Below are 21,220 nucleotides of genomic sequence, written 5' to 3'. Positions count from 1 at the left end.
CCTCCCGATTCGCCGTGGATCAGTGATAACTCTTGGATTTATTCAAATTATTTACTAGTAAGCTACGAATAAATTCAAAAGTTCGATAATAATAAAACACTTTATATTTTCGCACTTGAATGTTATTTAAACATGTTTGAAATACTGTGGAAAATGTGAATAAAAAGCAACAGGTCGGTGATATTAAAAACAAAAACATTTTAATACTAATACATGGTACGTGTGTAATGGTCGCATTGTTCTCATAGTTTGTAGCTGCCTGGATCCTAACTTGGACGTCTTCGATTCATCGGATTGGCGTTGTTCTGGAAAGATATTATTATAGGAAAATATTTGAAACTAATTATCAAACTTACATCTCTCAACATGACAGCAGTGTTCGAAGTGATGTTTCCATCATCAGCCGTCACTTCTCGGCGGCGTAATAATTCGGGGCTTCCTCGTGGAGTCGATGACGACAGCGGAACTCCAAGCAAATTACCACGAACTTGATCCCTTTCCAAAAAGTTCCCAATGCGAGCAGTCTGGTTTGAGCTACATGGTTGCTGCTGCTGCTGCTGAAGTTGCGAAGAGGGAGCAACAACAGGCGCTTTTGAGACTTGGGCGAAAGGAATCCTGAACGATGAGGCAGTTGGCATCATTTGCGCAGGAGTAGTCGTTACAACATCAACCGTGCGAATAGAAGGCTGAGAGTGCCTTGACGGAAGAGCCAGTCCCAAGTTGATTTCTTTTCGATTTTCTGAGATTTCATTAGGCGGCAGCATCGGTGCAACTGGACGGCTTTGGGAGTCTTTGAATTCTCTCTCAAACTGCTCGGCATCCTTCCGCAGCTGTTCTATCTGAAATTAGTTACGTTATTAAATCTTCATCTAGTTTTTTTTCAACATACGGCCTCTTTCATTTGCTTCTTTTGTACGTCAGTCGCAGCCACTGAGCTCGTCTTCGTCAACTCCCACATCGCATCGCGCTCGATGACATGATTTGTTTCATCTCTTACTCGACCACGATGGTTGAAGTTGATCGCGCCGTTGTCCTTTGCACGAAACTCAAAAATTCCAGTGTAGACATCTCCATTTTTGACTTTTTCCGCCAAGTTGCCGTCAGCGGTCCGTCTTGTGCTAACCTGCAAGATTATTATATTGAAAAATAGATTGATTTCTGAACTTGCAAAACCCAAGCCAATGTTCAAAATGAAGAGCTTCTTGTATGATCCATACGCGTTGCGAGTCTCTCTGTTTTTGATAAACTCTGGGCAAGCAACGAACAAGGTTTTGATCTGCACAATCCCATTCTCAAATCTTGTAGGCGGCATGCCAAATCGATCGAAGTTCTCAGCAGGCACTTTACTGATTTCAAGCATTTCCTTTTCCTTGATTTGATTCGCTTTATTGACATATTCCAGCGTACAGCTAACCCAATCGCTCGGCTCGAACGAGTTCCAGTGGATCTTGGGCATCACCATGCAGCCATCTGAAAGACAGAAAATAGAAATTTTAAAATAAAATATAAAATACCTCCTGTCCTTATCTGCGCACTATATGCGTAAATTTCGTTTTGCCTCATTGATGTCCGAGTTCCGTCGCCTTTTTTCTCAACGACACATGCCACAACTGGGCCATCACTTTTTTTCGGTGGCGGGAAGAAGAATTCTTGCTCCATGTCGAGAGATGTTCTGTAAATAAATATTAGAGTGATGTTTTAAAAAGAAAAATTGATTAAAAACTGAAAAACAGCGAAAATTTCGCGAAAAACAATCGAGAAAAAGAAAATTCAGTGGTCTAAATCGGCTTTTCGCGCCAGAGAGTACGGTAAGCGTTGCGATATCCGTTGGTCAATTTATTCAATGCTACAGGAGCAAGCAAGTCTAGAATTATTTAAATTTGTTTTTCTCGTTTGGATTAAATAATTGTTTTTTATCGAAATAAATAGACATTTCGAACAAAAATGAATAAATACATTTTTTCAGCAATTATTTATGGTGCGTCCATAGTCTGCGGAAAACGGGAAATTCCCGCGTGCGGAAGCGTCCATAGTCTGGAAAAAAACAAGGAGTTTCAGTTTCTCGCTTTGTTATTGGTCAATTTCAAAATAGTGGGCGTGTTCAACCAATTAGAGGCTGTAAAATTTTAAGCTGAGCAATGGGAAAACAAGAAACAACTGCTGATTGGTTGGCCACGCCTACTTTTTTGAATTTTGAGGAAAAAAAAAGCGAGGAACTCCGGTTTTTCCGCAGACTATGGACGCTTCCGCACGCGGGAAATTCCCGTTTTCCGCAGACTATGGACGCACCATAATAAGTCGATGTGCCAACTCATAAGAAATCATCTATTTTTTTTATTTTCCTTTTGTTTTTGTGTTTTATCAATGTTCTGCGATAAAAATAATTCGAAAACAAAAATTTACTAAATAAATGAAGTGAGTAAGAAAGAGATAACATAAAATAAGAATCAACAATAACAGTAAGAATCAAAAAAAAATCTAGAACACGACAAAATTTACACATGAATCCTAAACACCAGGAGAAAACCGGGTGTGTCTAACCTAAACATTAAAAAAATATATAACCCGCTGGCTATTTATAGATTGGAAATATTTATGTAAATTAATGATTGTAGAAATTACTTTTTATTTTTATTCAATTCTTCTCGCAACTGTTCCAAGTCGTCTTCACTAATGTCGGCTCTTTTCAGAAGAGCTTCCAAAATAGATGATCTTTTATTTGGCTTTTCCCTTTCACTTTTTGATGGATTTTCCCGTTTTCCTTCTGAAGACTTCGAACTTCCTGCTGCTTTCGATTCAGTTGCTCCAACAGAGAGAAGGCTCATAAAACTTTCGACTCCTTCCTGACATTTCAAAATTAGGTGATTTAAAAACCAACTTTGACTTACTTGAATCATGCTATCCAGATGTTTGGAAGCTTCACGGACACGCGGTTCATCTGGAAGCATATCTGGGAAACGCATTGACAGCCACATATACTGATCAAGAATTTCATAGTTCTGAAATTCAGAGTTTTTACTTTGACTAAATTGGCCTGTTATTTGTAATACCTGTTCCAAAAGACTCAGTTCGTTAAGAGTTGTAGCAGGTTTAGGCGGCCATTCAAGCATATCGATCAGCCATTCGTAGGTAAGAGCTTGACCAGTGGAGAACCTGAATTGAAAAATTGATCAGCTTAATTTTGATAAGAAAATCGTACCTTCTGGCCATTTTCACAAATACTGCCGATGTTCTCTTATCCTCAGTATTCAATGGAGATGTACAGAATGTGTATCGAACTTTCAATGGTAATGGAATCTGATCAATGAGTACAGCGAGTTCACGCATATCATAGACAGTGCAGATGAAGAAATGATCAGACACTGAACAAACTGATACGAAGAGATCAAGTAGTCGAACGAATGAAGCTTGAGGCAAATGAAAGGAAAATGTTTCAATTTGATCGTATGTTGGTGCAATTCCAACGTTTGCAATCGGCTCGATCTATAAAATGGTATTTATTTATATTTTTCAATTACTATTTAAAAAAACAAAACCTTCTCTGATAAAATAGCTTTCAGTGTTCCCAAATCTTCTTTTCTCATTGTTGTGGCAACGCCATTAGCGTATGCAGTACCAAATCTATTAAAAACTAAATTATTACAAAATGTATTTTCATTGACTCACCTTCCAGCTCTTCCAGCAATTTGAAGAGCTGCATATGTTGGCAAAAGTTCAGTTTGTCGAGTGCATGAATTGAAGATAACTCTTCGAATATTCAAGTTCAAACCCATTCCAATAGCATCTGTAGCGACAAGGACATTACATTCATCATCTGGATCATTAAATTTTGCAGCTTGAGCAAGTTTCGTTCCTGGAGGAAGATCTCCATAAATTACTGCCGGTTTGATTCCATTCTCTTCCAATTTTTTTGAGTTGAAGAAAATTGATCGTTTCGAAAAACAGACAATGCAATCTCCTGGTTCAATCTGAAATTTCAATATACATTTGTGAAAAATCATTTAAAAACTTACATTTGAATATGATTCAATAGCTTTGTCAGCAATTGCTAATGGTGATTTCCGTTCATAATAACGAACTTCAACTGTTTCTCCAATCGGTTCTAATAACTTTTTTACAATATCAATCGCAGCTGGTTCTCCGCACAAATGAATCTGAAATTGAATATATCCATAAGTAAGATTAAAATTTGAATACCTCATCAGCAGCTGCTCCAAGAAGAGCTCTTGTCCATGCCCAGCCACGTTGCTCGTCGCGGAGCATTTGAATCTCATCGATTACCGCAACCTAAACTTTCCATGAACTTGAACTATATTATTTCAGACGCTAAATTTTTTGATCTCTGCTCTAAAAAGACTGTACCGGGTCTCGACGCGACAATTTTATGTTACAAGATGTGCGCCTTCATAGAGTACTGTAATTTCAAACTCTAGTTCCGGCTTAAATATCGATTTTTTGTATTTATTATACCGACAAAATTCTAATTTAAACTCAAAAATACTAATGTAAACCACAAAGTTCAGCAAATTAATTATTTGCAAATTGAGAGAAAAATTATTGAAATTACAGTACTCTTTATTTAAAGGCGCGCGCCTTTTCGAATTTAACAAAAATTTGTCGCGTCGAGACCGGATAATCTATTTTTGGCGGAAAATCGTCGAATTTTGCGTCTTGAAAAATTAAAAAATTGAAACCTCGACTCGCATTTGTGTTGATAACATTTCAACTGTAGATGAAAGATGTTGACTTGGATGATGATTATCTTTTGCGAACCTTAAAAAACACAAATTGGAACTAATTATGAAAATGTATATTCAATTACCTTCTCTCTTCTCCAGTAACTAAATCACATGGTATTCCAAGTTCATTTGTTCGATGAAACACTTCAGCAGCAAGTAATTTCAGTGGTCCACAGAAAACTGCACTTTTTGCCTCACCAAAACTGAAATAGAATATTTGGAAATCAATTTATTGTTTCAGATAATTACCGTTTAAGAGCGTGATATGTTTTTCCACTATTCGTTGGTCCAGCGTGAAAAAAGATCTTTCTTGTCACACTTCTGGCTTCAGGATACCAATTGTGCGGTCTTGTGAGATCGGAAATGATTCGCAAATCGTCCATCGCTTCCAAGTGGGGAAAAACCTCAAAATTTCAGATAAACTCTCAATTAAGATAGTTTTCGGAAACCTGTTTGGCATGATCTAAAAAGAACGGATACAGCATTTCACAGTCTTTTGTTCCTTTTGAAATATCGCTTAATAGAATAAGAAGTCCAGGATCAACAGAATTTAGGTCTTCTGGTGTACAGTACTCTCTGAATGATTTGAAAGATCGCATGAATAATTTATCATTGATCCCGTTTTCTTTGGCAAGTTGGCGTACCATTGGACGGCGCATAAATTCATCAAGGGACATGTGAATGTTTGTCTGAAAGTTGAAAAATGAGCTTTGGAAGATGCTGGAGTTGGCATTTTTGATGAGATCGAATAAGTTCTTACATTATCTAGTGATCCAATCCATTCTCCCATTCCCGCAGCTGTTTGTGTTACATGTTTAACTTTTCGAGGTTCGACAATATCCTCAATAGTCGCAGTTTTTCTCACAGAATTCCTTTTTCTTCTAGAATTCATTGCTGGAAATCTGGAGGAGGATGGGGTTGAGCTGGTTGAACATCTTTGAGTTAGGCCTCCCAGAACTCGTAAAACACCAGACGCCCTTCTCATCTGTAATATTTGATAGAAGTATGCACACGCTGAAATAGAAATAGAAATAACGGAAATCCAGAAATTGTTTTGAAAACGTTTATACGTACGCCAGAAGAGATTCATTCGAAAAAATGATGCAAACGTAAACAATAAAGCAATTTTACACACAAAATAGAAATTATTCCCGAGGGTTCAGCGTCTACTTTGAATCAGCTCGCGAAGATTCGTTTCAGCCTCCACCAATCCTTTCTCCAAATAGTCTTTCTGCTTCTCGATAGCTTCAATTTTCTCTCTGAAAATGGGATTGGTTGTGTAAACTGTTTTGAATGGAAGAATGAAATTACTTTGACTGTTTAGCTTCAGCTTCATGTCTGGAAATTTCAGCTGGTTTGTCGGTCAGCAGGAACATACGCCCAACAGATCGATAGTACTTGAGGTTTTCATCCAAATCCACCAAGTTCTTTTTTGTGCTCTCTGAGATCCTCATTTTCTGAAAAATTTAGTTATTAGAAGCGTTACTTAAGAGAAAAAGTTATACTTTTATGTTTTTAAATATTAAAAATGCTGAGTGTTTTTTAATGGATGTGTGTAATGAAAAAATACCGATGTACAGCAAAAACTTTTTTGGCAAAGCTAGATTGTAGTTGTGACTAGCTGTGACTATTTGTGACTTAGGCACAAGCTAAGAGGTGAAACTCGCTAGTTTCTATGTTATCAAGTTATGATGTCATACATTTCTCATAATATTTAAAGTATATCAAATTTCAATATTTAATATTCAAAAATACTCACCTGATAGTTAACTTTCTTATTTTGTTCTCCTTGAACTATCCGCATTCGTGTTTCATTGGTTTTGAATTGCAAGTCGCGAAACGCTTTTGAGATCTCCTCGTCGGCCATTTCTGAAGTTGTAATATGAAAGTTGATTTAATAATTGAGACAAAAAAGAGTTGCGTTAAAAGAAATCACGAGAAAAGCAAAGAAAACAAATTGATTATCTTTGAAAAGTTGATTTGGAATAAACTTTTGAGAGATGGATTATTTATCCACAAATTTTAATTATTTTATGATTTATATATGTTAAAAAATGAGATACACCTTTTAAATGATAAAATAATAATGCTAGAAAACAGAATTTTAGATGTTGTAGTCATATTTTAAAATAAAAATGGAAAAATCGAGTAGAAATGTTTGCTGGCGCATTGCCAGAATCGAGTTAGATGTGCAGGTCATATAGCAAAGTGACGGGAGACGACTACGGTAGGGGCCGACCATGGCTCAGAGAACGTCCATGATATCTTTTGAGGCGGTTTGCAGGCCCGCCAGTGATAAATTATCAGTTATTCTACGAATTTCTTGAATTTTGAGTTTTATTGTAGATTTTTGAAGCATTATATTGCAAAATCATCTGTGATATTTTTGTTAGTGTCTCTTTTACATTTTTATACTTCCCGCATACTAATTTTTCGTGTGAATATAAATGTTTGGCAATAATTTCGGTAATTTCCAGGTAACCACCATGAGCGTGTTCAGCCAGCTTGCCGAATCATCGAAGCAGAACCCATTCAGCTTGCCGGTCAGGTCGGGTAACTGCGCCAGTGCTGTTTCAGCTCGTAAGTATTAATTGAATTTAAAAAAAAAACTTAATATATTAGCTAGCATAATATTGTCAGTAAAATAGTAAATTCACGTCCTACTTAGATTACTTTCTAGAATTTAGTTTTTTATTAGGAGGGGTAATGACAATCCGAATTTTTCTTTACCTGCATTCTCTGTTCCCACTTCCCGTGCAGCGCATGTGCACACGTAAATTGACGAGGGCTGCGAGAGGCACGGCGGAGATAGTATCTCGCGAAAAGAGAATCGAGACAGACTATTCCCTCGTTTTGCAAAACGTGGCAACCGCGTTTTAAAAAGACATAGAATCGAATATCTGTCTGCCGTTCGACGTCGTTCACACGTAAATTTCACGTGGATCATTTACTATCTTCCACGTTATTTCTATGCTACCACATGCCTAGGCGGGATTATAAGCATTGTTATAATCGCTTATCAATGACGTCCGAAACGGAAGAGAAGGCTATGCCATTCATAGCTCGAGCCAAATCTCCTCATCTCCAAACTGGAAGGGCTGGCATTATAGTGATATTATGCATGTGGATTATAATTTATTTTTGGGGTGTTACCCAACTAGTTGACGGGTTAATGGACTGGCTGGCGTACGGGTCCACTCAATATGTTGCACGGGTCGCGGTTGGTGTTGTCACCACTGTAGCTTCTTCATATGAAGGTTTATCGCTCGAACTATACAATTTAATGTTTTTTTGTTACAGCTGGACAAGTTGAATTCGGAAGTGGCAAGTACTACGCTTACTGTGCTCTCGGAGGAGTTCTTTCTTGTGGAATCACCCACACTGCCATCGTACCACTTGATCTTGTCAAGTGCAGAATTCAGGTATTACGAGAAAAATCTATTCAACTTAATTGTTTTCTTTTAGGTGAATCCAGAGAAGTACACCGGTATTGCTACTGGTTTCCGGACCACCATCGCCGAGGAAGGAGCTCGTGCTCTTGTAAAGGGATGGGCCCCAACCCTCCTTGGATACTCCGCACAAGGACTTGGAAAATTCGGATTCTACGAGATCTTCAAGAACGTCTACGCTGACATGCTCGGAGAAGAGAACGCATATCTCTACAGAACCTCTCTTTACCTCGCTGCTTCCGCCTCAGCTGAGTTCTTCGCTGATATCCTTCTCGCCCCAATGGAAGCCACCAAGGTCCGTATCCAAACCTCACCAGGAGCTCCACCAACTCTTCGTGGATGTGCACCAATGATCTACAAGGCCGAAGGACTCACCGGATTTTACAAGGGACTTCCACCACTCTGGATGAGACAGATTCCATACACCATGATGAAGTTCGCTTGCTTCGAGAAGACCGTTGAGGCCCTTTACCAATACGTTGTTCCAAAGCCAAGAGCAGAGTGCTCCAAGGCTGAACAACTTGTCGTCACGTTTGTTGCTGGATATATCGCCGGAGTTTTCTGCGCCATCGTATCTCACCCAGCCGACACTGTTGTTTCCAAGCTTAACCAAGACTCTCAAGCCACCGCCGGAGGAATCCTCAAGAAACTTGGTTTCGCCGGAGTCTGGAAGGGACTTGTGCCACGTATTATCATGATCGGAACCCTCACAGCTCTTCAATGGTTCATCTATGATTCTGTTAAAGTGAGTTTATATCGGTATTATTTTTCTTAATTAATAAAAAAAATTCAGGTCGCCCTCAACCTTCCACGCCCACCACCACCAGAGATGCCAGCTTCCCTCAAGGCCAAGCTTGCCGCTCAACAATAATTGCACTGACTAGATAATGATTTTGATTTCCTTCCTTAATCGATTGTTCTAGCCATTGTATTAATTTGAAATCCACCCAATTTGTCTCTTTTCTCTCGGTCCTACTCTCACTCTTAATTTTTTATAACTAATTAGTGCACCATGCTCGGTTTTAGTGTGATTATCATTTCCTTCATTTGTTTCAAGTTGTCCTTCAATCCCGATGTCTTCTTTTTTGAAAGATGAGTTCTCTGGCAGTGTTTTTATAAATCTCCTCCGAACAAAACCGATCGAAGAATATTGTATACGTTGGTGTTAATTTGTGTGTGTTCTCAAGAAAAGACCTCAATTGGGTAGTTCAATTAATACAGTCCACCCTCGCTCGTTTTACCGTTGAATTCCAATAAAAAAAATTGATAATAACGTGATTTTCAGAATTTATGGATAAAATTACTAAAAACGTGGTTTTAATCAGGACATTAGAAGCAAAAATTCTTCTCGTCCGGTTTGTTTCCTGAGATATTAATATTTTATACGGAAACTTAGTTTCTAGAACATTTTCCTTCACACGTCTGTTGCTTCTTGATGTTGCTTTTTCAATTTACTTATGGAATATTTGGACACCAAATTGGGAATGGACAGTCAATGAATTTTGGGATCAAACTGGAAATGTTGCTGATAATTTGAACGGAGTAATAATATTTTGAACTTTATGCTCTTCAATAAGAATTTTCAGACAATAACATGGCTGAGAAGTAATCCAGCTGGACTTAAACTTAATACTCCCGTAAATGAAACTCTTGCATGGTTCTTCACTTATCACATTTATCTATGGACAAGTATGCTCTTTTGTTTCCAGAAATTCGCATTCAACTTTCATAATGATTTTTCAGCTTTCATTGGATTTCTTCGTTCTGATGCATTCTTCCGGTTCATCGCATACTCTTTGATCGGTGGCATTTCAACATTTTCTGCGATGGTTTACGATTTCTCGCAAATATTTTTCTTGCACTTCAATTGTTTTGATGCCTACGCTACCAAGTAATCGGGAACTTCAATTGATTTTAAAAGATAATTAATTTTTCAGATTGTGCTACCTTTGTTACTACACTTTAACAGTTCTTTGGAGCCTTGTGAGGGGAAAGAAGTGGAATCCATTGAGAGAACGAAAAGACACTGTAAGAGTTTTCTGGTATACCTATGTCATTTTGTATAAATATTTTCAGGTAATCCTCGACACTCGTCAGCAATTCCTGGCAACTTCTCTGTTCGTCATCCTTCTTTTCATTCTTCCTACAATTTTTGTCTACTTCGTCGTCTTCCGATGTCTTCGACTCGCTGTATCGGCACTTCAAACCGTGCTCTATTTCTTCGCAACGTGGCCATTTCAACTGTTTGCTCTTGAAAAACATTTAGCTGAAAAATACGGAAAACCAGCGGATGCACAAAACGAAGCATTGGCTGAGAAGAAAACAAAATCCCAAAACTGAATTTGGATATATTCAATTTTGATATCTTCGGGTTTTGTTCTCATCATGAGTTTTTTCGTTGTATATGAAAATAAAATTTTGCCAATTTTCCGTTGGTCACTTTAAATTTCTAGTTGTATCACTAACTTCCCTATTTCCAAATGGGAAGCTTGATTGAAAAATAACATCTTTTCGTGAAAATTAAAAACTATTTTTTTGAATTTCGTGCGTGCAAAATACCAAATACGCAAACACCTCAAATGACGACAAAAATTGGAGGTATTTTTTAATTAAATTAAATTGTATAAATTGACAAATAATATATTAAGGAAATTACGAGAATAAATGGCGGATATCGAAGCCGTATAAATGGGAAATCAGGGGTCATGGGACATGCTTGCGTGACAAAACGCGGAAACTTTCGCTGAGTGGCGACTCAGCTATCAATAAAACATATAACTATTAGGGAAAAATGCGGAAGGATTGCGAATAAAACATTTTAGAATTGGACAGGGGAGGGAATACTATAATCTTGAATGAAAAAAAAGTCAGGACGGGAACTTTTGCATTAAACATGGGGGGCATTTGAAAGAAAAAGATTTTGCGAGGAATTTTTCAACTATCCACGCGTCTTCCTTTCGATTGTGGTGGGAGCAGCACTCTTGGAGTCTCATTTATTCTTCTCGGCTCCGGGGTAGTCGGATCGTTGCTTGTAGCACTGACTCCTCCGAATTGACGACTCTGTGGGACACGTCGCGGTTGGATGGTGCTTTCTGGGCCACGTGGACGAAGCTGGCCAGCTGCTACAACATCTAGAGATTTCTCATGATTTGATTGATTAAGGCGAATACTCATTTTTCAAAACAAAATAAAGCTAATTTAAAACATCTATTCTATGAATTTTCTAACCTCTCTCTCCACCGAGAACTACCTCTCGTGGCGCAGTGGCCAATGCTCCAAAAGCTCTTCTCTCGATGGCTCCATCATCTAATCCGCTTGTTTGTGGTGCAGTGTCTCCTCCGAAAGCTCTGGATCCTGCTTTTCCATTTCCAACTTGTGGGCGGAATGAAGCAGCTGCAGAATTAAACGTTCCAGCAGGAGCATCAGTTGCCTGAGGCTCTTCATCGTCCCAGTCAGAATTACGACGTGGTCTCTGGGTCGCAAATGTTGGGAAGTTATTTTGATTTGGAGCTGCTGCTGGCGCAGTGGTCAATCCTCCAAAAGCTCTTCTCTGGATGGCTCCATCATCTAATCCACGTCTTTGTGGTGCAGTGTCTCCTCCAAAAGGTCTGGATCCTGTTTTCCCATTTCCAACTTGTGGACGGGATGCAGCAGCTGTAGAATTAGACTTTCCAGCTGGAGCAACAGTTGTCTCAGGCTCTTCATCACCCCAGTCAGAATTACGACGTGGTCTCTGGGTTGCAAATGTTGGGAAGCTATTCCGATTTGAAGCTGCTGCTGGCGCAATTGTCAATCCTTCAAAAGCTCTTCTCTGGGTGGCGCCATCATCTAATCCACTTCTTTGTGGTGCAGTGTCCCCTCCGAAAGCTCTGGATCCTGCTTTTCCATTTCCAACTTGTGGGCGGAATGAAGCAGCTGCAGAATTAAACGTTCCAGCAGGAGCAGCAGTTGTCTGTGGGTCTTCATCGTCCCAGTCAGAATTACGACGTGGTCTCTGGGTTGCATATGTTGGGAAGTTATTCCGATTTGGAGCTGCTGCTGGCGCAGTGGTCAATCCTCCAAAAGCTCTTCTCTGGATGGCACCATCATCAAATCCACGGCTTTGTGGTGCAGCGTCTCCTCCAAAAGCTCTGAATCCTGTTTTTCCATCTCCAACTTGTGGACGGGATGCAGCAGCTGTAGAATTAGACGTTCCAGCTGGAGCAGCAGTTGTCTGAGGCTCTTCATCGTCCCAGTCAGAATTACGACGTGGTCTCTGGGTTGCATATGTTGGGAAGTTATTCCGATTTGGAGCTGCTGCTAGTTCTTGTGATGACGTACCATTTGATAAATTTGGAACGGGATTATTTGGGCGAAGAGCATCAGGTGGAATATTAACTTGATTTTTGTTACGAACCACACCTCCAGGGCCACGGAGCACAAAACCATTGATTGAAAGCTGAAAATCATAATTTGTTGAACAAAAACGAAGCTTTCCGACTCACATATCCATTGATATTATACGATTTTCCTTTATTGATGTAGTGCTTCACGTACCAATGCGGTCCTCTTGTATACTCGTCGGATCTGTACAAATTCATCATCACATCAATCTCGTTGATACCGAAACGGATGAGTTTCTCTGCCTCTCCAACGAGGACATCTCCATAATATTCATGGTAGAATTGGTTCTTGTTCGAGTTGAAGCGAATGGTTCCTTTGAACTGAAAAAAATGAATATTTCTCAAAAACTTTGAAAGTTCTCAATGCACACGATAAATCAGACAGTTCCGTACCGATAATTGCCTGTCCGCGTTATCAAACTGGAAAAAGTCCACTTTGTTGAACTCCCTCACATCGAACTGGAACCTGTTACTGCTGAAAACGTCACACGTTGGAGCGTTGGTGCGTTTCACTTCGGTGTTGACGTTCTGGGCAAAGTGTAAACAATTCTTCGGGTGGGATTGAACTTTTTCCACGTTGTATTCCACCCAGGCTCCAACATCAGTCTGTAAAAATGGAAATAAACAGTTTAAAATCTATTTTTCATCCAAAATACGCAATTATTCAAAACTTTGACTTACGAAAATGTCCTTCACCTTCCCGAACAAGTATTTGTAGTCCTTGTCGAAAAATTCGTAGAACACCTCGTTATGGTGAGTGACCTTTCCCGAGATAACTCCCTGTCGGGCGCCAGAGTACATAACTACTGAAAAACAAAAATTTTGGAATTCTGAAACGAAACTGAAGAAAAACGGATAAGAACAGAAGAATCAACGGCTAAAGGCGGTTAAACTATTCAAAACATGAGAAATTATTTTTCAAGCACAAAAACTACAAAAATGTGAACGAAAACATCAGAAAATTTAAACAAAGCGTGATCGCGTTAAAAAAAAGAATCAACACCGAAGATTCTGAAAGAAAGTTCCAGAAGCATACCGTAACCTTGAAGGCGCCTCATAAAAAAGGTCATTCAGGTCTCGCCACGAAAACTGTTTATTGGCCATTTCAACACCAGGAGCTCTTTAGAGAAACAAACTTCAAGTTTCGGATGATAAAAAGTTTAATTATAAAATTAGAACTGTACATTAAATAAATTTTCGTTAAAGTTAACTTTGCTTTAGAGTTGAAATGGAGAAAATGCACTATTAATTTTCAATCTATAAAAACTACCGTACTAAAGGCGCAAGTTATGAACCTTTGAAAGGGTCTCGCAGCGACCATGAGTTTTTTCGGTGTATTTAATGAATGTATATGAAAATAAAATTTTGTTAATTTTCCGTTAGACACTTTGAATTTCCAGCTGTATCCTCAAATTATCCAAACAGGAGGCTTGATTGAAAAACGTTTTTTTGAGAAAATTAAAAACTATTGTTTAAATTTCGCGCGTGAAATTTGACCCAAAAATACGCAAACACCACAAATGACGACACAAGAATGGAAGCATTTTTTAATATTATTTATTTTGTTAATAACGTTATTTTAACTAGATTTTTCAGATAAATATTCGAAAATAAGAACTTAAAATATCTTTAAAAATAATTTTTGAACAAAGTGAATAATTTCATTCAACATTCTCTCCTGAAACTATTCTTGTTCGCTAAAACTTGCAGTACTTGCAATTTTTATCTTTTTATGCTTATGTTTAATCTGTTACTTGCTATTTAAATGTTTCTACCAAATGTATAATTTCAGGAAATTAAAAAAATCTAATGTTAGAAGAAGAAGCGGAACGTTTGTTCCGTTTGGAATGTCTGGAAACTCTGAACTGGCCACCATGTGCTCCTATACCATTTCATATTACAAAGTAAGAGTAATAATATTTCTTTGTAATTCTGCAAAAATAATTTTCAGACAAAATCCAAGTGCTGAATTTTATAATGTAGCCGACAATTTGGACTCACTTTTGCAGCCGATTGATGCTCCGGCAAATATCATAGCACAAGTAGATTCAAACGGAAAAATCATAGGATTTGTTGAGAATGAACGAATTATTGTCGGTTCAGCCAACACTTCAATGTCAATCAACAGGCAATTAATTTTAAATTTCATTAAAAATTGCTAAATGTGAAATTTTAGAGCTCCGTACAAACAAAGAAGCTTACATACAACTGCTGGGAACAGTATCAAGGGATCGCCGGGAAATGTACCATTTCTTCCTGGATTTTTAGAAGAATTAGACGATCTGCTGGCTGGTGAAACAACAGCAAAATCTACATCTGGAGAGGAATCCAAATTTTTGAGTTTTAAAGATGATGGTTAGTTTTTTATATTAATTTCTTCCGAATTTATTCATATTTTCAGCAACTCTATTGAACACAATACCCACAATCGGACAAATTGTGCTACCGAATCATTCTTCAGTTAAGAAACCGGCTGAAACACCGAAATCCATTAATATCGAAGAAATGGATATGTTTGATCTACTAGATATGGTTACCTCTAACGAATATATCATACATACAGTGGCGGCTCCTGTCAAAAAATCTGAGTCCATTGAATCAGAAGAGACTCCAGAAGATGATAAAAAAGTTTCTGAAAACGAAATTGATGAAATTGAAATTCCAATTATTCCGGGAAACACGGAAAAAGTTATCGAAATCTTCGGAGCTGCAACTGAGCCAACAAAAGAAAAGTTTGAATTCGCGCAAAGATTGGTTTTGAGTGCAGATGAAGAAGATGAATACAAGAGACTTGTGCCTACAATGGCGAGAAAGGTTTTAGAAATTGTTTAGTAAACTGAATTAATTCGAAAATTTTTCAGTATCCCTTCTCTCTGGATCCATTTCAACAATCTTCAGTTTTATGCATGGAACGAGGTGAATCGTTATTTGTAGCTGCTCACACTTCTGCTGGAAAAACTGTTGTTGCTGAGTATGCAATTGCACTTTGTCAAGCACATAAAACACGGTATTTTTATTATTAAAAATTTTGAGAAAACAAACTGAAAAAAAGAGCAAAAAACAAATTTTTGAATACTGTAGTAATTGTTTTTAGCCGTTAAATGTAAATTTATCTATTTTAACTCATCTTTCATTCTGAGAATCAAAGGTGTCAATATAGAACGAACATTTTCAATTTTTCTTGAAAACTTACAAAAAAAGTTTAGAAAATTAACAAAAAATGCAATTGTTTTAACAATTGCATTTTTTGGTTTCTCAAAAATCAAAAAACCCGACACACTTGCTGAGAATTTGCAATTTTTGGCATTTTTGAAAATTCGAAAAAAATCCCTAAGCTTTTAAAAGTTCCTTTAATTTCCATAAAATCGACAAAATATTTTTACAGAGCCGTCTACACGTCGCCGATTAAAGCATTGTCCAATCAAAAATTCAGAGATTTTAAACAAATTTTTGGAGACGTAGGATTAGTGACAGGAGATATTCAATTGCATCCAGAAGCAGCATGCCTTATTATGACAACAGAAATTCTTAGATCAATGTTGTATAATGGTTCAGAAGTTATTCGAGATCTTGAATGGGTCGTTTTTGATGAAGTTCATTATATTAACAATGAAGAAAGAGGTCATGTGTGGGAAGAAGTGAGACTCTTTGGATTTATAGTTTTTTAAAGTTTTTTATTTATTTCAGGTGCTCATTATGCTCCCTGCTCATGTGAAAATTGTAATGCTCTCAGCGACTGTACCTAACTGTGTAGAATTCGCTGATTGGGTGGGAAGAATCAAGAATCGGAAGATCAATGTAATCTCAACAGATCGAAGACCTGTTCCACTTGAACATTTTCTGTACACTGGTCAAGATGGAAAAACTCAAAAAGATTTGTTCAAAATTATTGATCGTAGTGGACAATTCATTCTGAAAGGATACAATGATGCCAAAGATTCAAAAGCTAAAATTTATGAGAAAGAAAAGGCTGGAGGAGCTGGTGGAAGAGGTATTTCGGAAAACAAAACAAGAAAAAAAGTTTTTTGACGCTAACTGTGGTTTTATGAAAATACATAAATTTAAACGATTGTATACTTTTTCCAAAAAAAAAACAGAATTATGAATAGACAGCAATTATTTTTGAAATATCCGAAATTTCAAATAAAAAAAGTTACCAAAATTTTCGTTTCCCGCTTTTTTTGTGCTTTTGGCGGAATAACTTTTCTTGTTTAAAAAATTGTATTGTTCTCGTTTTCAACTATGTTAATAACTCAGATTAAAAATGCAGTAGCTTTTGTGGGGTTTTCGTTTCAATAGACTGAAACTGGCCCGAAACGAAATTTTTCATAATAAAACTACGCAAAATTTTTCAAAAATATTTTAGAAAAATTGTCCAATTTTGCTAAAATCCTAAATTTTGCCGGAATACAGTTTTTATTAGATTATCAACTTAAACTTTATTGCAAATAATCTATTTACAGGGACACAAAGAGGTGGAGGACGAGGTGGTGGCGGAAATGGAGGTGGAAGAAATTGGCCAGGAAAAAATGATAAAAACATTTATCTAAATCTCATCAATTATATGAAATGCTCTGATCAACTTCCAATGGTTGTATTCGTTTTTTCGCGAAAAAGATGTGATGAGAATGCTCAAATGCTTGCTTCGATGAATTTAACAACTGAAGTTGAGAAACAACATGTACGACTATTCTTTTCACAATGTGTTCAAAGATTAAAAGGATCTGATAAAGAACTTCCACAAGTACTCACAATGAGAGATCTTTGTTTGAGAGGATTTGCTGTACATCATTCAGGAATTCTTCCAATTTTAAAAGAAGTTGTTGAATTGCTTTTCCAAAAAGGATATGTTAAGGTATGAACACTGAAATTCAAAAAAAAATTAATTTTCAAAAATTTCAGATTCTTTTCGCTACTGAAACATTCGCAATGGGAGTCAACATGCCGGCGCGATGTGTGGTATTTGATAGTATCATGAAGCATGACGGTACAGAACGTCGGATGCTTAATCCTGGAGAATATACTCAAGTGAGTTAGATTCAGCTTTTTTTAGAGTAGGCCACGGCCAATTTTTGAACGCACCGCTCTCGAACCAGTATTCGACGACAAAGCTGTAATTTCAAGTTTTTCAATTAGTTTTGCCGATTTCCACAATTTTCAAGTTTTTCTCGTCTTTTTTCTATGTTTTCGAATTTTCCGTTTTTTATTCCGAAAATTATGAAGGAAAAATTTTTAAGCGGTGTCGGTTTCTAGATTTTTTAAGAAAATCGAAAAATTTCGTTTTTTTTCCAATTTTCTGATTTTTCGAAAAAATTTTCGATTTTTCAAAAATTAGGTTAGTATTTTGGCCATTATTTTTTCTTTTGAGAAGAAATTTTTATGTTTTTTCTTATTAATATAAACAAAATTAGATTTTAAAAAATCATATTTTACGGTTAATTTTCCGAACAATTTTTTAGATTTTTCAGAGAATCGAAAAATCGAAAATTTTTAGTTTTTTGATTTGCACTGAAAAATATCATAATTTCCTATTTTTCAGATGGCTGGACGTGCCGGAAGACGAGGTCTCGATTTAACGGGTACTGTAATTATCATTTGCAAAGACTCAACTGTGCCACAACCGGATGTTCTCAAAAATTTGATCAGTGGCCAAGCTCTTCGATTAGAAAGTAAATTCCGTGTCACATACTCGATGATTCTCAATTTGCTTCGTGTTGAACAATTGAAAATTGAAGATATGCTCCAAAGAAGTTATGTGGAAAGTGATTCTCTGAGAGAATCAAAAGAAAAACGAAAATCATTAGTTGATACAAAGAATGCAATCCAAACAATGTCAACTATCGAATGTTCAACTTGTTCTCCAAATTCTCAACTTAGAGATTATCATGATGCACTTGCGGTTTTCTTGAGAAAAAGTGAACATATTTGGCCGAAATTAAACGATGAAAATGTGATCAACAAATTACTCTGCTCAGGACGATTTTTGATTGTGAACAGTGCACAGCAACAACTTCAAAATGAGTGTGTTCTATTGATTAAAGAATTAAATAACAAGACTCTACAGGTTTGTAATTTATACATTTTTTTGAAAATCGAAAAATAGAAAACTGGTTGAAAAATTTGTTTTAAAATAATACGACAAAAAAACGAGGAAGAGAAAGAAGAAATGCCTTCATAAAAAAGTACAGATTTTATTGAAAATTTTGGAGTTTTTTCTTTAAAAAAAGGAATATTTGTTTCCTTCGACAAATCAACATATTTTAATTTCTCTTGTTTTTTCTGTAAAACCTTTTTTTTTAGATTTTCAATTAAAAAAATGAAAAACAATAATTCAAAAACCGAAAACATTAATTTTTCTAAATTTTTCAATTTTTCAATTTTTAAAAACGAAAATTTCAAAAGATTTCGAAAAACTAAAATTTTCAAATTTATTTTTAATCAGAAAACTAAAAATTTCGATTTGTTTTAGAAAAATAAAAAAAAACACCCGTTTTAATCGAGAAAAGTAAATTTTCAATTTTTTTTGTTATTTTTTCAAAAATCGAACAAATTCGTTTTTTTTTAATTTTCAAAAAAAATCAAAGTGTGTTTTTAGATCCTTGTTGCATCGGCCGACGCGGATGAGACAACTAACAAAAATGCAGCCGCTATTGGTTTCTCAAAACTGCCAAAATCAGTAGGCTTATGAAATTTTGAATTGTTCAATTTTCAAATTGAATTTCAGGAACTCAGCTGGTTGACTGAGGAAAACTCTTTACTATCAACGTCGAAATTCGGAACTCGCGGAGCTGCACACTGTTCTACAAACATCAGAAGTTTCAGACTTTGTGAGATTCCACTCTCTGGAATTGTCGCTGTAATGAAAAAGTGTGCAAAAGGAGTACAAAGCGGTGAAATTCTACAGGAATACAATATGACACAGATTCCCAGATTCAGGTAAAGTTTGTATGTTTTCAGATTAATAATGACAAAAAATAATTATTTTCAGAGACAGAGAATTGTCTGAAAATGTGAAGAAACTTCTTCAACAAATTACGACCGCTGTTCCTGGATTGAAAAGTGGCGAAATTGAGACGTATACATGGAAAGAACTTGGATCATTTTGTCAGAATCTTGACACGAGCTTCGACACAGATTTATTAGAGAAATTGGAATATAATCTCAATTTACCTCAATCATTCCCTGCTCGACATTGTACGCGATTTGATGAACATGTAAGTTTCAAAAAAAGGTGTCTTCGGAACATTTTCAGTGTTTAAAAAAAAATTATTTAAAAAAGAAAAATTGAACATTAAAAACGAAATAGTTCGATTTTACGGAAAAAAATTGGAAGTAAAAGCTTAACAAAAAATTCAATCTTTTCATCAAATTTTGTTTATTTAGCAGAAAGTTTCGATTTTTCAATTTTCCGGATAACAGAAAAAAGGTTTAGAAAATGAAAAAAAAACGATTTCTAGCAAATTTTGTTTGTATTGATAGAAAAACATAAGATAAAATGTTATATATTTTCTTCCAAAAAGGAGGAATAATTACCAACATTTTCTAGTTATTTTTCGAAAAATCGAGAAACTAAAATTTGGCCGTTTTTCTAAAAAGAAGAAAATGTTCAAAATTTTAAACTATTTTTCTAGAAATCGAAAAATCGAACAACTTTTTTAAAAGTTAATCTAACTATTATAGATTACACTCTTCATTCTTCATTTTCAGTTTTCTGTACTACGTGATCGAATCAGAATTGAACGAAAAATCGAAAGTCTTGAATATGAGCTGTCCAGCGATGCATTGTTGCTCAGTGAAGAATATCATAATCGCCTGAAAGTTCTTGAAGCCCTTAATTTTGTCGAACAAAAGATGGTCAGTTTGAAAGGACGAATTGGTTGCGAAATTCACCATCAAGAGCTTCTAATCACTGAACTCATTTTGGATTATAAATTCCATCAACGATCTCCGGCCGAATTGGCTGCTCTTCTGTCAACTCTTACTTGCCAATATAATAGTGGAAGAGAAATGCAATTTGGAGGGGATACGGTGTTTGGTGAAGTATGTTTGGAAATTTTAGATTATTTAAATAATTTTATTGAATTTCAGATTAGTGAAAGTGTGAAATCAGTTCTCACAAGATTAGAATCTGTGGCATCTAAACATAAATCTCAAATTTCTGATTTGGGATGTGAAATTCGATTTGATCTGATGGAAGTTGTGTATGAATGGGCGAATGGAACAGTAATATCGAGAAAATAATATGATTTAGTCAATCAACTTACTAAATTTCAGCCGTTCTATCAAATCATGGAAATGACTGATTGTCAAGAAGGCCTTATCGTTAAGTGTATTCAACGATTGGATGAAGTTTGCAAAGATGTTAGAAACGCTGGCAGAATTGTTGGAGATCCTGCTCTGGTTGAAAAAATGGAAGAAGTTAGTGCATCAATTCGACGGGATATTGTTTTTGCAGCCTCCCTTTATACTACCGTCTGATTTTTGATTAACCTGTGATTTAAATTTTGTAGAAACCGGTTGTATTTTTTGTTGTTGAACATTTGCTCTAGACAAAAATATTTAATTTTAATAACATGATTTTTCAGAGCTTTTATCAAAAACCGGTGGGAATTGGTAATTTATATTACGTGTCCACAAATTGATGAGAGCT

At 36.3% G+C, this 21,220-nt stretch overlaps 7 protein-coding genes and 2 non-coding genes across 14 annotated transcripts; 4 read left to right on the top strand and 5 right to left on the bottom strand.

Annotated features, from left to right (window-relative positions):
- Positions 1-85: 85 nt before the first annotated feature.
- Positions 86-1,677, bottom strand: C08F8.3 (uncharacterized protein). 2 transcript variants are annotated; one of them, NM_069689.8, is made up of 5 exons: positions 1,515-1,677; positions 1,169-1,470; positions 890-1,123; positions 357-839; positions 87-305 (listed from the first exon to the last, which is right to left on the bottom strand). In NM_069689.8, the coding sequence occupies exons 1-5, from the start codon at positions 1,657-1,659 to the stop codon at positions 267-269; spliced, it is 1,203 nt and encodes a 400-aa protein (NP_502090.2). In that variant the 5' UTR covers positions 1,660-1,677; the 3' UTR covers positions 87-266. The 2 variants fall into 2 exon arrangements, with proteins under 2 accessions (NP_001293859.1, NP_502090.2); NM_001306930.3 differs by having other exon boundaries at positions 86-305; positions 890-1,470; positions 1,515-1,672.
- A 709-nt stretch (positions 1,678-2,386) lies between these two features.
- On the bottom strand, positions 2,387-5,724 carry C08F8.2 (ATP-dependent RNA helicase SUV3 homolog, mitochondrial; the record flags this gene model as incomplete). Of its 2 annotated transcripts, NM_001047447.5 has the most annotated exons (13): positions 2,387-2,843; positions 2,889-2,999; positions 3,051-3,153; positions 3,200-3,483; positions 3,537-3,621; positions 3,667-3,968; positions 4,014-4,154; positions 4,198-4,287; positions 4,695-4,773; positions 4,823-4,942; positions 4,989-5,143; positions 5,189-5,428; positions 5,500-5,724. In NM_001047447.5, 13 exons carry the CDS (start codon positions 5,722-5,724, stop codon positions 2,619-2,621), a joined length of 2,160 nt encoding a protein of 719 aa, NP_001040912.1. The 2 variants fall into 2 exon arrangements, with proteins under 2 accessions (NP_001040912.1, NP_001255542.1); NM_001268613.3 differs by lacking the exons at positions 4,695-4,773; positions 4,823-4,942; positions 4,989-5,143; positions 5,189-5,428; positions 5,500-5,724 and having other exon boundaries at positions 2,619-2,843; positions 4,198-4,263.
- A 66-nt stretch (positions 5,725-5,790) lies between these two features.
- pfd-1 (putative prefoldin subunit 1) lies at positions 5,791-6,608 on the bottom strand (the record flags this gene model as incomplete). Of its 2 annotated transcripts, NM_001268611.4 has the most annotated exons (3): positions 5,791-5,998; positions 6,051-6,196; positions 6,499-6,608. In NM_001268611.4, the coding sequence occupies 3 exons, from the start codon at positions 6,604-6,606 to the stop codon at positions 5,899-5,901; spliced, it is 354 nt and encodes a 117-aa protein (NP_001255540.1). In that variant the 3' UTR covers positions 5,791-5,898. The 2 variants fall into 2 exon arrangements, with proteins under 2 accessions (NP_001255540.1, NP_001255541.1); NM_001268612.4 differs by lacking the exon at positions 6,499-6,608 and having other exon boundaries at positions 5,808-5,998; positions 6,051-6,193.
- A 342-nt stretch (positions 6,609-6,950) lies between these two features.
- Positions 6,951-7,088, top strand: C08F8.13. The gene has a single exon (NR_056611.1). It is a non-coding gene; the product is annotated as an Unclassified non-coding RNA C08F8.13 (non-coding RNA).
- Positions 7,089-7,216: 128 nt separating this feature from the next.
- F01G4.6 (Phosphate carrier protein, mitochondrial) lies at positions 7,217-9,456 on the top strand (the record flags this gene model as incomplete). Of its 2 annotated transcripts, none has more annotated exons than NM_001083203.6 (4): positions 7,217-7,319; positions 8,040-8,161; positions 8,205-8,933; positions 8,982-9,456. In NM_001083203.6, the coding sequence occupies exons 1-4, from the start codon at positions 7,226-7,228 to the stop codon at positions 9,057-9,059; spliced, it is 1,023 nt and encodes a 340-aa protein (NP_001076672.1). In that variant the 5' UTR covers positions 7,217-7,225. The 2 variants fall into 2 exon arrangements, with proteins under 2 accessions (NP_001076672.1, NP_001076673.1); NM_001083204.4 differs by lacking the exon at positions 7,217-7,319 and adding an exon at positions 7,520-7,996 and having other exon boundaries at positions 8,982-9,059.
- A 17-nt stretch (positions 9,457-9,473) lies between these two features.
- On the top strand, positions 9,474-10,615 carry pigq-1 (PMT_2 domain-containing protein). The gene is made up of 6 exons (NM_069685.4): positions 9,474-9,543; positions 9,592-9,730; positions 9,775-9,877; positions 9,932-10,079; positions 10,126-10,216; positions 10,265-10,615. The coding sequence occupies exons 1-6, from the start codon at positions 9,479-9,481 to the stop codon at positions 10,526-10,528; spliced, it is 810 nt and encodes a 269-aa protein (NP_502086.2). The 5' UTR covers positions 9,474-9,478; the 3' UTR covers positions 10,529-10,615.
- Positions 10,616-10,705: 90 nt separating this feature from the next.
- On the bottom strand, positions 10,706-13,376 carry F01G4.4 (CNH domain-containing protein; the record flags this gene model as incomplete). 2 transcript variants are annotated; one of them, NM_001268609.4, is made up of 5 exons in its annotated part: positions 10,706-11,319; positions 11,417-12,626; positions 12,673-12,891; positions 12,964-13,176; positions 13,252-13,371. In NM_001268609.4, 5 exons carry the CDS (start codon positions 13,369-13,371, stop codon positions 11,123-11,125), a joined length of 1,959 nt encoding a protein of 652 aa, NP_001255538.1. In that variant the 3' UTR covers positions 10,706-11,122. The 2 variants fall into 2 exon arrangements, with proteins under 2 accessions (NP_001255538.1, NP_001255539.1); NM_001268610.3 differs by having other exon boundaries at positions 10,781-11,310; positions 13,252-13,376.
- A 980-nt stretch (positions 13,377-14,356) lies between these two features.
- Positions 14,357-21,155, top strand: skih-2 (Helicase SKI2W). Its single transcript, NM_069683.5, has 16 exons — positions 14,357-14,474; positions 14,522-14,698; positions 14,747-14,925; positions 14,972-15,384; positions 15,432-15,577; positions 15,956-16,208; positions 16,258-16,561; positions 17,034-17,425; positions 17,473-17,598; positions 18,110-18,634; positions 19,166-19,246; positions 19,295-19,506; positions 19,559-19,784; positions 20,278-20,610; positions 20,659-20,793; positions 20,845-21,155. Exons 1-16 carry the CDS (start codon positions 14,380-14,382, stop codon positions 21,046-21,048), a joined length of 3,801 nt encoding a protein of 1,266 aa, NP_502084.2. The 5' UTR covers positions 14,357-14,379; the 3' UTR covers positions 21,049-21,155.
- Positions 20,248-20,432, bottom strand: anr-13. The gene has a single exon (NR_101958.1).
- Positions 21,156-21,220: the final 65 nt, after the last annotated feature.

This window comes from Caenorhabditis elegans, chromosome IV (assembly GCF_000002985.6).
Source record: "Caenorhabditis elegans chromosome IV".
Taxonomy (NCBI): Eukaryota; Metazoa; Nematoda; class Chromadorea; order Rhabditida; family Rhabditidae; genus Caenorhabditis; species Caenorhabditis elegans.
Note: the sequence above shows the minus strand (reverse complement) of the source record. Positions and strands in the feature narration are given on the sequence as shown.